The sequence below is a fragment of the Xyrauchen texanus genome, chromosome 28 (genome assembly GCF_025860055.1).
Source record: "Xyrauchen texanus isolate HMW12.3.18 chromosome 28, RBS_HiC_50CHRs, whole genome shotgun sequence".
NCBI lineage: Eukaryota > Metazoa > Chordata > Actinopteri > Cypriniformes > Catostomidae > Xyrauchen > Xyrauchen texanus.
Genome location: NC_068303.1, coordinates 41946522 through 41962402, shown reverse-complemented (window position 1 = coordinate 41962402; position 15881 = coordinate 41946522). Strand labels below are relative to the sequence as shown.

The 15881-nt window shown below is 37.4% G+C and overlaps 1 protein-coding gene across 1 annotated transcript in view; it reads left to right on the top strand.

Annotated features, from left to right (window-relative positions):
* LOC127621770 (monocarboxylate transporter 10-like) overlaps positions 1 to 15881 on the top strand; it is a 69532-nt gene continuing 53651 nt past the window's right edge. Inside the window, exon 1 of the mRNA XM_052095494.1 lies at positions 1 to 851. Within this exon, the coding sequence (XP_051951454.1) occupies positions 602 to 851 (250 nt within the window). The 5' untranslated portion in view covers positions 1 to 601. The remainder of the gene's footprint in view (positions 852 to 15881) is intronic.

Here is a 15881-nt window from a genome sequence, read left to right as displayed (position 1 = left end):
CAGGAAGTTTAAACGCCGTAAGCAGGAGTTGATCCGGTCGCACGTCCTCATCCTCCAATTCCTCGGTGTCCTCTGTTTCTAGGATCAAGCAAGGCTCGCCCTCCACTGCAACGGGTATATTTTCACTCCTATTGCTATTTCCGTCTGCTCTCAATTTTTTTTTTTAGGTATGACAAAGCGATGTAGCTTTGCAGCCACTGCTCTGAATGACTCAAAAGAAGATTGAGATGCTGTGGCAGGACCTTAAACAAACAGTTCATGCTTGAATACCCTCCAATGGCTGAACTAAAGCAGTTCTGGAAAGACTGGTGTGATTTCTCAGGATCTGAGTTTACATTCAAACTGTATTTATTCAAATTGTGCACTTACTTAATAAATAGTTAGGATGGTAATGAATGTGTCATTTGCATCTGTTATATCACTGTAGTATATTACTGCATAAAGTGCAGAGCAGATATGCTTTATGATAACTTCTATAGATTGAATCGGATCCATTCTCAGCCAGTGGGCTTGTAGCCCCGCCTCTGCCAGCTCTATCTATATCTCACTGCAGCTGCTCAGAGATGTTTGTGTAGCACAGAGTTTCAGTTACAGGTCCAGCATGACTGACAGTCAATCAGACGCGGAGCAGCCGGAGGTGAAGCGCGAGAACGGAGGCGGTAAACTCACCTCACCGTCCGAACCGGCAGAGTTCGAGCCCCCGGAGGGCGGATGGGGCTGGGTGGTAATGCTGGCGTCTATGTGGTGCAACGGCTCGGTGTTCGGGATCCAGAACGCGTTCGGCATCCTGTTCTTGTCTCTGCTGAAAGAGTTCGGCTCCGAGAAGGACGAAGACCTCCGCTTCAAAACAGGTAAACAGCGACTGATGAGTGTGAGCTCGTGTTCAGTTCGTCGAGAAAAGTCGTGCTGCGCGTGAGGAAGCTCGTGCAGATCCCCTCTACTTAATGATGTCGAATAACCGTTACATAAACTCCACCCCTCAGACACAAGGACGTTTACTAAAGGCTGTGTGTGTGTGTGGTCATTGAACAGGTATAAAGAGTCATGTTGACCTTTAGCGGGGCATGTTGTCACGCAATATGGGTTAGTTTTATCTGGCCAGTTTGAAGACGAAACATTTGTAAGGTCTGTTAATCATTAATTCGCCAATATATCACACATCCGCCTGAGATCTTCTACTGTTATAGTGAACATTATCTCTGAAAACATCTCTCTGTTGTTGAAATAGATCTTTCAAGGTCTTTATAACGTCTGTGTAGAGTGTCATGCCAGTGAAACGAATCATGCAAATACATACAGTATATTTATTATCTGCAATCAGAAGCACACCAGCTGCTTACAGTTGAGCAGAAGGGAATGTTTCCATGTGTTTATAGTGTTGACTTTCTTATAAACCCTACTCAAAGACTCGTTAATAAACATGTTATAACACATTCATAAGTATGAGTGTTGTAATGGTGTCTAAACAAAGTTTGGCGTGTTATTGGCTGTATGAAATACCATCTGTGGTTTGGGGAAGAGTTAAACTGAGGTGTGTGTGAAGTATAAATGCCTCAGGTTGCTGAATGTTGTGTGACAGCCCCGGTGAATGTATAAACAAGGGATAATGCAGTTCTGCTGTGAACTCACACATGATGTTTCTGTTTTTGACCAGGTGTTATCAGTTCTTTGAAGCGTGCAGCACATGCAGACTGTAGATTTATTTGCGGATGAATCATCAAACTAGGACACATCACAATTTAAATTTGATTCATTAAGCATTAGTACATTCATTTGATCCCAAATATGTCAAATTCCACGTTTAAGAGTTTAATTATATTTATATACATTTTCTTTGATTCCATCTGTGTTTTCCGCATTGCAGAAATGAAAGGGCCCATTATTCATAGGGCTGTTTAAAGGAATAATGAAAATTCTGTCATTGCTTACTCACCCTCATGTCTTTTCAAGCGCTCTTACCATACGAACCTAGTTCATATTGGCCATGTTTGTCAAGTTCCAAGAAGGACAGAAAAATAAATCTAACCCATAAAAAACATAAAATATGTCCTCGCAACCTGTGCCCTATATTCCAAGTCTTCTAATGTCATATGATAGGTTTGTGTGAGGAACAAACTGAAATTGTATTAATAATTCACTGATAATCTTACCCTGCGCCGAAGCTTACCCATATGCTATTTTGTATCAAGAATTAAAAATGGTCACATTTGATTTCTAAATAGGGATGCACTGATACCACTTTTACAATTCCGATATGTGAGATCTCATTATCAGCTGATCCGATACCACTGTTATAATGTGTTATGAGACCAGCAATATCCTCTTATAATGTCTTTACATTATTGTGTGGATGCGAGTTTGACTTCAATGATGTTGATGTGCCATTTTTTTTCCAGCTGGACTCAGTGGCAGGATTTGGTGGCATGAATAAAGCTTACATTTGAGCAAAGCTATCATTGGTCTTCAGAAGGCTTGGAATATATTGTATTAATTGAATTGACTACTTTTATTATACTTTTATGGTTCTTTTTGTGGTGCGCTTGAAAATTTTGGTTTCATTAAAAGAGAGCTGCGCAAGAAAAAGAACCAAATACACATTTGGAACAACATGAGAGTGAGTAAATACTGACAGAACAGTACTTTTTGGGTGGACTGTCCCTTTAAGGTGAGATTAGTCACTGTGAGAACAACAAACGTTGCGATTTTACTGAAGGTTTTTGTCATCCCTGTTATGTTTAACTGGTTTGACCGAACAAGAGCTGAAATGTGTTAGTCAGGAACACAACAATAAGGTCAAAATTAACTGTGAAACATCAGCTGTGTTTTTACATTTGCAAGTGACAAGGATCTGTCAAATTTGACTGCTGTAGCATTTAAATTAGCAATCACAATGATGTGTCTAGTGCCCGAAGCTTTCATACATCGTTTCCTTCATAAGGTTTGGTGAAGATTGCATCAGCAGACATTAAGTCCAGCTGTCTCTTGTGCTTACTCACACACACACACACACACACACACATGTACGTCCACTCGTGCCAGTGCTGTTCAGTTCCCAGTTGCTGATGTCTGATGTCACCAAAATCACACTGATATTGTACAATCATTGACTTTCAGTCTTTTTGTCTATGGTCTGGAACATAAAACACTCTATAGTAACTCCCTAGCAATGCCATAGCAACGGTCTAGAAACTTCCTAGCAACCGCATAGCAAATATCATAGCATCCAAAACTGCTCTCTTCAAACTACATGAGGTCTACATTTCCTCAAACTATTGTTAACTTTCAGGCTGAATCCTCTCTCTGACCGATGATGTCAACACAAAGAACACGCAGCTTTTTCCTAGCAACATGTTGCATTAGCTTTACGTTTGGAGCGCTCCCACAATCCACTTAGATCAGGAAATGTACATGAATGTTCTTGTAAAGACGCACGTGATGGACAGATTATACAGATGTTATGCGTTATGATGTTATGTGAAGGGACATCTGTTTCCTCTGGTTATCTTATTTCTGTCTCACAGAATGATATTGAATTACAAAAACAGTATTCTTACTACAGCGTGTGTGTGTGTAGTTGACAAGAAATGCTTGTGGAATATATTTCAATGTCATGCTCTACTCCAGGGGTCAGCAACCTATGGCACAAGTGCCAGCATTGGCTCACGGAGGGGTAATCAACGTCGAGAGAGGACAATTTTAAAAATGAAATTCTACATCTTGATGTAGTCCTTCCTCGCGATCGGCGTGTACGCAGCATGTTTTCATGAGCTGAATGGGATGCTAAACAAAAAGTTCAAACGTGATGGGACTGCAGGATACCCAACAGACTCGTGCAGCGTGTGGACACATGCCGGCAGCGCTACACTTTTGGTTAATCGCGCGAGTAAAAACACCCACTTTGATTCATTTCTTTCTTTTACATGTGATGTAATAAGGAGAACACCACTTAAGATTTCCAACCCAGCAAACACCTCCTTAAACCATGCTCACATTAAACGATTGCAAGAGAAAGCCCCTCATCGTCGGGTTCAAAAATCTTTTCAAGTCTAATCAAAATATCAATTCAACCTGGAAATAAAGTTTTAGGATTTAGCAGGTGCGATTCACTGAAAAGGACTAAATAGTTGATCGGCTTGTGATGTGTGAATGGCTTGCACGCTCAGCGCGAGTCACGTCACACTTTAATAGTGTTTATTCTCCCATTGAACTGATGAAAACACACTCGTGATCATGAGGAACAATTACAATGATGTAGATTGCAATGCAGGTGCAAAAAACTTCTAATAATTGAAATAATCTCTCACTGTTGCTGGTGTGCCACGATTACACGATTACAATGACATAATAACAGAAATATTTATGATTCCACACAATTTTGTTATCAGTTATCAAATAAGCAAATTTGTGACATTAACTGTGTTTACTAATTTTGTACAAAAGAACAGGTTTTCTTTGATTAAAGCACTTGCACATGATGCTCTGAGAGAATTCACATGCAGGATCATCATTATATCATAATCATATTTTTCACTCAAACTGTTATGCTGATAAAATCATTTGTAATTAAAAATAAACAATTAAATTAGAAAAATCCAAAATAGAAACATTTTCATGAGTGTACTCAAACTTCTGAAAACCGCACTCATTTGCATGTTGTTGTTTTTTGCCAGCCATTGACCAAGAAAATAAAAAAATGGCACTCCATGTCAAAAAGGTTGCCGACCCCTGCTCTACTCCTTTAAGCTCTGAATGTGTTTTAAAAGATTCTGTTTCAGTGGCATACACACAATTAAAGCTTATAGTCAAGGTCAAGGGTCAAGTGTTTGGTATCATTGTAAAGGAAACTTATCAAATGTGTTAATGATATAGATTATGATAAATCTTCAGCCTAAGAAACTGCTGAAAAATCCAAAAATGTCTTATTTCTTGTTTTTCTTATTTGACATTATATATCTCTGGGTGTAAATAAGGTAATTCAACTAAGTAGAAAAACTGCTTTTGTTTAGTTCCGAATTATGTTAACTGCATCTGAGAAACAATTAGTGTTGATACGACAAAACAATCGTTTTGCATTTTTGCTTTACAAAAATAATTATCATAGTGTCCAAAAACATCACCAAACAAATAAAAGATAATTGCACATAAGAACTAATTACACATGCAAACACAAGAATGACTAAAGGTTTGCATAGCATGCAGACATGATTTTAGTCATGAGATTTCACACAATGAGTTTCATTCTGTGTCATTTGAGTCATCATTGAGTCTGTGTCGTGTATTTGGCGCCATCTCCTGGTGGTCATATGTAACATTGTGCTTCATGTGGATTATCTAATGATCTATACATCTGATTATCTTGTGTGTGGACTCCATTGAAAGATAATCACAGACTCTAAATAATCATATGTGATGTTTTATATTATATTTATTTTTCGTGAAGTTATACATGAAAATGCAGCATATAAGCAACTCCAACATAATTGTCAATGACATAGACAGAAATATAGTGAGTAATAGATAAGTATGAGTGTAAAACAAATGGGCTGGTTGTATTCTACTCTTTAAGAGCTTTCCAACAAGATATGACACATGACTATTTGATGAGTTTTGTTTTTACATGTGCAAGATTATTAATAAATGATCAAAACGGAGCACTTCTGATTTGTCTGCAAGTTTCAAAGCACTTGTTCATTTTTGGTCATATTGCCTGAATGCATTAGAAAGTAGAGCGTCTGAGCTTTAAAACGACACTTATGTGTGTTGCCTAAGACTGTAGTTGTTAATATTTTGACAATAATTTATTTTAACCTATTGGGCCCATTTGAGCTTAAAGGGTTAAACTGCATGTTGCTAATTCTTTAATAATGATAAGAAATTCAGTTGTCACACTGCAGGACTTTTTAAAATGAACAAGTGAAGGCTGAAGAGTGATCATTAAATCAAAAGAAATGCTGACCTTAGATACAGTATACACATTTCCATATACATTTTCACATAAAGTCTTGAAGCTGTTAAACAATAGTGAGAAAACCATTATTTATTTTCTAAAGCATGTGGGAAACCTCAAGTAAAGCTCTATGTAAGCTGAGACTAATTCAAACTACCACGGTGTACTGTATATTTAAGTAAATATTGTAAAAAAAAAAAAAAGTGTTTATTTAGAGCTGTTGAAATGCATGCGCATGCGATTAATATAAAATATTGACCAATTTGACATTAGATACTGACATTTTATTCAGCTCTGTGTGAGTTATGAACACTGGTTACAATAAGGCAGTGACTTTACAATGTGTCCGGAGTCATTACACTGACATAAACATCACAAACACAACATTGATTCCGTGTTAATGATCAAGTGATGGAGAAAAGACCTCTTTACTGTAGTGTTTTGTACAAAATTTCAGCACTTTTAAAATCTGCGATTAATCACGATTAAATATTTGAATGGACTGACAGCACTATCTATTTACTAACTATAATAACATTTAATTATATACAGTGCACGAAAAGTGTTTGGAGATTGGACTCTTAGCACACTTAAAAATGTCTGAATGTCAGTGCTGTAGATGCAAAATATCAAAGCAATGTGGAATATGTGGAATATGCAAATGAACACTGCTAGAGCTCTTTCCTCAGAATGTTTTCTGAACCACTCTTGTAATTCATTTGATCCAGCTGCTCAAGGTCATTTTGAGTATGAAGTCATTTCCTCTCAGGATTAACAGTATTTCATCATTTCAAACCTAACAAACATCTGTGTGTGAAATGTGTTACTTGACAAATGCGTCTGCTTGTGGTATCTTTCTAAAGTTAATATTGATATTTTGATATTTTTTTCAAAAATATAACATTTTGGACCAAATGACCTCTGTGTTTAAGGTTTTGTAGTCTGCCTTTATCTCACTCTTGTGACATGTGGCCAGGCGTCTCATCTTCACACTGTCAGAACACACTTGTTCAACAGAGATAGGAGATAACAGTGCTGATGTTGGGCTTCTCCTGCTGGAAAAACTGCCAAAATGACTAATTGATGTATCTTATTCTGAAATATATTTTTGTAGAGTGAATTCTTGCTCCAGCACATTAAAAGTGCTCTCTGTACGCTCAAACAGACAGTGTTCACACTCTTGTTGGGAGATCAACCGGTATTTTAACAGAAAACATGCACAGTTCGCCTTTAGAGAAAGCCAAATGCATTTTATTTAGTTAAAAAGTCTCATTTTACTAGTTCATGTGACCATGTTCATTAACACCTTTGACATGTGGAAATTAGACAAAGTTTGGTTTGAACTATTGTCCAGTCTTGACCTGGACTGCTTACCTCTTTTAGTCTGTTAAAATAAAGTTTTGAACAAATCACCAGTGTCCTCATTCAATCTTAAGAATATTTAAAAGACCCCTTAAACTGAATATGTTTTGCCTCATTGGCTCTAACAGGAACCCATTCAGTACTAACATTACATTTATACATTTATTCATTTGGCAGACACTTTTATCCAAAGTGACTTACAGAGCACTTATTACAGGGACAATCCCCCCGGAGCAACCTGGAGTTAAGTGTCTTACTCAAGGACACACTTGTGGTGGCTGTGGATCGAAACAGCAACCTTCTGATTACCTGATTACCAGGTATGTGCTTTAGACCACTACACCACCACTCTCCAACATTAACATTAGCATCAAATCCCTTAAATTATCTGCAACCTTTCTGTAATACTCCCAGAAGTGTACTGTTACGTTAAGAAGCATTCTGCCTGCCCAAAACGCTTGTCTAGACCTGTATTTGGCAGCCAGTTGTTGCTTTAGAATAAATCATATCAAGCCATGAGATCAAACAGTAATCCCTCTTAACTGCGGATCAATCCTGAATGGCAAGATTCTTCTGCACTTAAAGGGCACCTATTATGGAATTTTGAAAATGACCTTTCATGTAGTGTGTAACATAGATTTAAGTGAACAAAAACATCCTGCAAAGTTTTATATATGAAAGTTCACCGTAAAAAAAGTTATTGTCTCTCAAAAGTAGGAGTCGACTCTGAGTCAATGTAATGAATCGTTTTTCCAACGAGTCATTTTCCTTTTCGTTGTGACGTCAAGATGAAAAATTATCAAATTGGCCACGCCCACTCATTGCGCGCGCAGACACCAGGGAAAACCTGAAAACATCATGTCGACAACAAGACGCTGTGTTCTGAAGTGCGTATCAAAAGCGACCTTTAATCACTGCCCAGGGACGAGCGTGTGAAGAATCAGTGGCTAGAGTTTATATTTACAACTATACCACACAAGTATAGCCCGAACCTTGTGCTGTGTTCGCCTCATTTTAATGACGATTGCTTTACGAACATGAATGCTTTCAACTGTGGATTCGCGAGCCGGTTGATACTGAAGGAAGGTTCAGTACCAAGTTTATTTGGATCAGCTTCCTCCTCCGAATCACAACCTGTAAGTATTATTAATAATTGTTGCTTTTATGTGTTTTTTAGCATGCTTAATAAGTATTTGTGTGTGTTGTGTAAGTTACGCTCAGCGCAGCTTCTAGGTCTCCAATGTCAATGTTTTTGAAATATGTGAAATGTTTGTCGATGATATTGGAGTTGTCATAAAGAATAGAGCAATAACTTGTAGTAATGCAGTGCTTTACCAATATATTTATGCGTTGGGCTAACGCAAACAATAACTGATTGGGTGTTTACCACGAACTTTGGGCTATGATCGCTAATATTAATCATCTCAAATTCCTTCTCTGATTTTGATTTTTTTACTATAAAGCGGTGATGGGCGTTCCGTTTCCGACAATCTCTGCACAGAGTATACCAATCACAACTGACTGGGTCATCTGACCAATCACCGCAGATTAGCGTCATGCAAAGGAGGGGTTTGGAAAAATGAGTCGTTGAACGAATCATTTGGGAGTCGGTGAGCTAATCAGGTAAACATAAATGCATATTATAAGACAACAAAAGTGGTTTTTGTCATTGCATGCATGTAAAACTGTTGTTGGGGACTCCCAAAACAATATTAGGAACATTTTAAATGCCATAATAGGTGCCCTTTAAAAGAGTTTACTGTTGATTTATTGCTTTTATAAAGCTATATGCATAAAGACAACAATGTGTGTTAATTGTTACATATATTCTTAGTAATAATATGAATAAACATGTCTTCTAAGTAATATAGTTCATTATTACTCTAACTGTAGGCTGTTCACGTTACAAAGCAATGCATTTGATCATTTGTTTCACTTGATGCATTTATATAGAAAGTGTGTAGATGTCAACGGTTTTCAACTTCAGATCCAATCAACAGTATTATATTTTTATTTATTGTCAAAATGGCTCCCTGAACAAAAAAAGCCCATGCTATTAAAAGTGCAAGTGTATGAATTTGTTTGTGTATTATCTATTGATGTGAGGTCACTGTAAGATGGAGCTTTTTATCCTTGTTCATAATAATTGAGATCATAATTCAATATCTGCTAATTTACCTGGTCAAATCAAGATTTTTGTCCTATCTAAAATAAAAATAGCACAGAAAAGTTTATCGCGCTGCATTATTTCGTTTACATAAACACTATTACTGTGTGCAAATAGTTTTGCTGTTGGCAGCAGAATTTAAACGTTAGGGAACATAACATACAGAGAACGAATCACTCAAAGACGGTGTAGTTATTAAGAAGCTACTTTTAAATCAAATGTATTCCAATTAGAAATGTGAGAAGATTTGTTATTGCTTAGCATAGTTTGGTTTGTGACATGTTTGAGCGTTCCTTCCAGCCCGACACCGCAGCATTGGCTCAGCCAGTTGTGTCCTATCAATGGAAGACAAGGGGACTGTTCTGGAAAGTCATTACAAACATTCATTATTTTTGCAGTTTCATTTGGTGACATTAGTGTTGCAGAAGTTACACCCTTCACCTTTAAATATAGCATAAATCCTCACAAAGGTCCATCCTGAGTGTGTGGGTACAGTCTTCCCCAGAAGTGCCTCTTTCATACAACAAGCAGTCATTCACGGGATTGGCCTTGGAGTTATCTGGGATGAAGCAGGTGCAGTTCGCCATTGACGACACGTGCACTGTGGCTTTCCAACGGTGTCGTCTCTCTCCGCTCCTGCACACGCTAGTTAATCGTCAACACAGCATTTGATCTCTGTTGACACACTGTTTAGTTGAAGGTTGCTGGCAGATAAATATATAGCTTAAACATGGAACATCCTGTTGAAGCACCAATCGCTGCAGCTCTGTATGACAGTGGCAACATCACGCTACAGCTTCAGATGTGTGTGGGAACGTAGATTTGGCAAATGGCCTTATGTAGCCCTGCAGCAGCTGGTTAGTGTGTTGATAAGGGGTAGATATGGGGCAGGGAAGTGCTGCGGGTTAAAACTGAATTTAATCAAATGCTTTTGAGGCCATTTATAATGATCTGGATGGGTTTTCTAAGCCAATGAGTACTTTAGTCTCAACCTTTTGCATTATCACCATATTTATTGTGAATTTGTTTCTGTGACTTCTTTGCGACGCGGCCCGTCTGGTGACACAATATTATATTGATTTCTGGGATGTGATATATTGTGTATTGCTTTATAAACATATTGATGTATTGTACCTTGGTTTTGATGTGCTTATCATTGAAAATCCTTGCGGTCTTGGTGTACAGAGGATCTGTTCGGACATCCTTACTAAGTAAACAATGTATAGATTATTAGCTCGCTCTGACTTTGTATTTAAGTCGAATAGAATAGCTTAATGAATGTTAATTGACCTAATGTTGCAGGACACACTTGCTTGACTTGAGTGGTGTTCCACTCTTTTCCCATGTGAAAAATGTTAAACATTAATCTTCTCTCTCCTGACTACTTTGTCGGACAAAAATGGCGTATTATGATTGATTGATCAGATCGCCAGTCAATCAAACTCCCGGCAAATGTTTTTTTTTTTTACATTTTATACACCCCCACCCCCGATGAAACCGGTATTACCGGTGTTGTCACAAGTCGATTAATCGAATCGAACTGAAAAAATTAATCGTTAGATTAATCGATGCATCGGAAAAATAATGGCTAGATTAATCGTTAAAAAAATAATCGTTTATCCCAGCCCTAGTGAAGAAGAAATTCAGCTGTGAGATCCTTTCACTGTGTTGAGAGTAATAGTTTGGTTTGACTCGTTCCGTTTAATGTGTGTCCAAAGATGAGATCCACACAATCCATTTGTCATTGAAAAATGTCTCTTAATATCCTCTCTGTTCTTTACACTCAGTTGTTGATCTTAAACAACAAAAGGAACATTTAATTCCAACCACACACAACCGAAACTCTTCTGTGAGTCTGAACTGCTGCTATTCTTAAATAGACTGTAGCAGTTTAGCACGTGCACTACATATCCTACATACTTGGAAATAGTACAAATTACGCATGTAAACAATACACATGTAACAAAAAATTATATTTGCAATACACTATCATATTTTATTGATTGAATACATGGATTTGTTCATTTTTATAAAGCTAAAATATGACCAAAATTATGAAAAACTAATCAAATATAATTAGTGAAATGATTAATGTAAACAATAAACATGTAACATTTTATATATATATGCACTATATTATATTTATTGATGGCATACATAGATTTGCACATTTTTAAAAAGCTAAAATGATATAACGTATGTAACCTCCATTCCCCGATGGAGGGAACAAGACGTTGTGTCAGAGAAGCGACACTAGGGGTCTCTCTTGAGCCGATATCCACCTCTGATCTATGAAAAAGGCCAAGGAGAAGTTGGCAGCCAGTATTTGCATGTCCCGCCCCCGGACATACGGGTATTTAAGCGACGCAAATACGGGAGTTCATTCAGGATTTTTCTGAGGAGCCGGAAATGGTCCGGTCACAACAGTGGCTCGGCTCAGCGACGTGGCGGGGAAGACACAACGTCTCGTTCCCTCCATCGGGGAACAGAGGTTACATACGTAACCTAGACGTTCCCCTTCTGTCGCTTTCTCCACGTTGTGTCAGAGAAGCGACACTAGGGGTCCACTTATAAACTTAGCCCTTCTTTGATGGGGAGAAGACCCTGCGGAGGCCAGAGATTTCACTCAGCAGTGATTGTTTGGTATAGTGGAGAAGAAATTCAGCTGTGAGATCCTTTCACTGTGTTGAGAGTAAAAGTTTGGTTTGACTCGTTCCGTGTAATGTGTGTCCAAAGATGAGATCCACACCATCCATTTGTCATTGAAAAATGTCTCTTAATATCCTCTCTGTTCTTTACACTCAGTTGTTGATCAAAAACAACTGACACATTCAATTCTAGTCATGTGTAGGACAGATCAGATTCTTTCAAATTTGAGTCTCTCTTGTTAACATATTCTCGTTTACAGTCGCTCTTTACAGAACTGACGGTTTCCTTAAAGAGACAGTATCGGTTTTTAGCACCTGTTTAACAAATCAATGTAAATACCTGTAAATAGTACAAATTAGGCAATAAAACAATAAATATGTAACAAAATGTAATATATGCAAATAATATCATATTTATTGATTGAATACATGGATTTGTTCATTTTTTTAAACTCAAATGTGACCAACATGATGAAAACTAATAAAATCTAATTAGTAAAATGAATATTTTCATATTTTACCTAGTTAGCAGGTCCCCATATAATTAACATGATTAGCTGAGTGAGAATTTATTTCACATGTAAGCAAAACAGACATTTTAAAACAGACATATTGAATTGATTTGAATTGAATTAATTTGAAATCGGAATCGAATCAAGAATTATGTATGGACATTGAGCCGCAGTGGTTTACATGAGTCCTGAAAGCAGAAAATGCACCAGAGCTGTATGAAATAAACCACATTTTTACCACCACGATCTCTAGCGTTGGGTGTTGGTGTTGGTGTAGGTGGTTGCTAGGGTGTTACTCACCCACAGGATTTTGTGAGACTGTGGTGGGTGGACCTCAGACCCTCTAGGGGGGTCCAGGGGCATTCTCCCCAATAAGAAAATGTTGTATATTTTAAAGTTAAATGCATCAATCTGGTGCAACATTAAGAGGCTAGATCTATGAAGAACTTTGTGCTCTTTTAACAACGTTGTGCTCTAGTAGTCATTTAATCATAAACACATGGCTTGTATATATATGAATGGTGATGACACAGCAAAAAGGTCCCACTCACAAAGCATGGTAAACGAGAGGGAGTTTAACACAGTTCACAAATGGTCAAAACTCAAAATCAACTCTTTTGAGCCATCAAAGAAGTGAAGTAAAAGTGGTTACCTGTGTTGAACTGGTTTATTGTTCAGAAAATGAAAAAGATACAGTGGATACTGATACTGACACACACAAAAATGACTTATTGCCTTGAAAACAACTTATTGTTGTCATCCTTTTCCTTGGTAAAATCATTACAGATATGTTTACACGTCTCTAATTGTGCAAGTCAAAATACCAATCATGTCCTTTCAGCGGTCTGTGTTGTTACTGTTGTCCTGTTAAGGCCAAAATACATCTAGTTGCTCTTGATCTTCTGACTCAGTCTAATCACACACAGCAACAGGAAATGGACTAGATGTGATTCCTCTGAATGTGGCTTCACAGATTCAAGTGTTTGGAACAGTGATGCTTATTTTAGGAGACAATGAAGGCCAGTGTCTTGTTTTTCTCCCTCCTTGACTAAACATTTCCATGATCTTGTCTAAACTCTTGTCGCCAACACAATGCATGTAGTACTCACCCTTGTTTGAGGTTCAGATTGAGGATGTAATGCCACCTAATTAATGCAGCACTGATTGGACCTCCTTAAACCAGAATGTGGGAGGTTAATGAGACTAAAATAACACACACAAAAGTGTTCCAGCTGTTCAGTAAATGGTTTCATTTATCTGCAAATATAATTTGGACTTATCCCTCAGTTTTCTAGAGATGTTCATTCCACAGATGCTGTTGATTGGTTGAAATGGACTACCTCTCTTTGTTTTGACAGATGAAAGTTGTGATTCATACTGTGAAGTTGATGTTTGAGGACACGAGTTCTTAGAGCCCAAGTTTGTTTGCTATGCTAACATTGTGATTCCGCCTGTGTAGTTTCTCTGTGGAAACATGGCTCACATGAGTCACATCATGATGTGAAACCGAGGTGATGAGCACTGGTGCACACAGTACATGATTAATCATTCAAAAATAACACAGACAACCTGACGCAAAGTGAGGAAAACTGAAACTCTCTCTGAGCTGTTTCCAGACTAATGTTGTTGAACATGTTCTTTCTCACTGGATGCAGATGGTTTCTCATCCTAGGTTTTGGTGTTTGATAATGTTGGTGTTGATGAGTGTAATTAGTTTTACAGTGGGGTTGGTGAAGTTTAAGGGTAACTTGAGTTGATTACAGAAGTAATACAGACCCCAGGGCTCAGTTGCAACCAACCCCTTGTGAGAGATGTTTGAAATTGCCAGGTTTTCTCTGGCAACTGACAAGTTGTAGGTTTATTACATAATTGCATTTAATTAATATGTAACATAATTACTTAATTGCTTTTCATGTTTACTTGAAAGTTATTAAGTTATTATCAAGTTACTAGAGAGTTATTTTTCACTATCTAAGTTCATGGACCATTTTGAAATCAACGCAGACTTTTTTACTTTAATGTGCCATATCAAATCGAACTAAGCTTAATTTATTTACCAACTTATTTCTATAATTTATTTTTTAGAAAGACAAGCTACATTGATCTTACTACAGAATGAGCAGCCATCTATGGTCAAACCTATGCTTATGGCATTGCACTGTATATATAAGGGCAATTACACAAATGGCTTTAACCCTCTGGGGTCTGAGGGTATTTTGGGCCCCGGAGAAGTTGACATTTGTGCTTTTTTCAGTTGCTTAAAAACATATTAATGGCTAAAGTCTGATAACACTGTATTCAACACAAACTGGGCTACAATAATATGTGAGCAACATGTGTGTACATGTTTGTATTTTTGAGAAAATAACATTTATGCATGATTTGAAAAAAATAAAAATAAAATAATATTTAAGTCATTGAAATAAGGCCATATAACACATACTAAACATTTGTCCACAATACTTTTGAGAACTGGATTTTGTAGCCTAGAGTTTATGCTACAAAATGATGTGAAAACCATCCTGATCACTCATTCATACAAAACAATATAGTAATTGAACTTTTGTAAGACACTTTTAGTGTTAGAAAGGTCATATGTGAGGAGGCGTGAACTATCATGAATATTGATTGTAATTCACACCTGAGGAGACAAAAGACCCCTCCCCTGGGCCCATCAATGAGGAATGTGACAAAGAGAATGAATGTGAGGAGACTTAATGATTAAAATCAAGTTTTAAGTTAAAAGAAGTAATCTGACAATACATTTTCTTTACATAAAGACTTTACTTAATTTTAGACCTACACTACCATTAAAAGAAGTCTCTTCTGCTCACCAAGGCTGCATTTATTTGAGCCAAAATACAGTAAAAACAGTGATATTGTAAGTAGGGCAGGGCGATAAAACGATCTCGATATGGCATCACGATAATATTTATTTAGACTACGATGATAAACTTTTGACATGTTTACTCGATATGGATAGACCTAACAGCCTATTACAAAGCAGAAATAAATGGACAACAGCCAGTCAGAACGCAGATTTTGGCTTGTGCGTCTAAGTACATGCCCATTTGCTAGCAGAGCACTGTTTGAGCTACCGGCAGTGAAGAAAGTGAGTGTAAAGAGAAAATGAGTGGAAACGACGAACACGAAAGCGACGGTGAAAGTGAACTCGAACTATCTTCCAAAGCTGAGGAAATTGTTGACAAAAAAGGTAACAAGACGTCAATTATATGGAAGTGGTT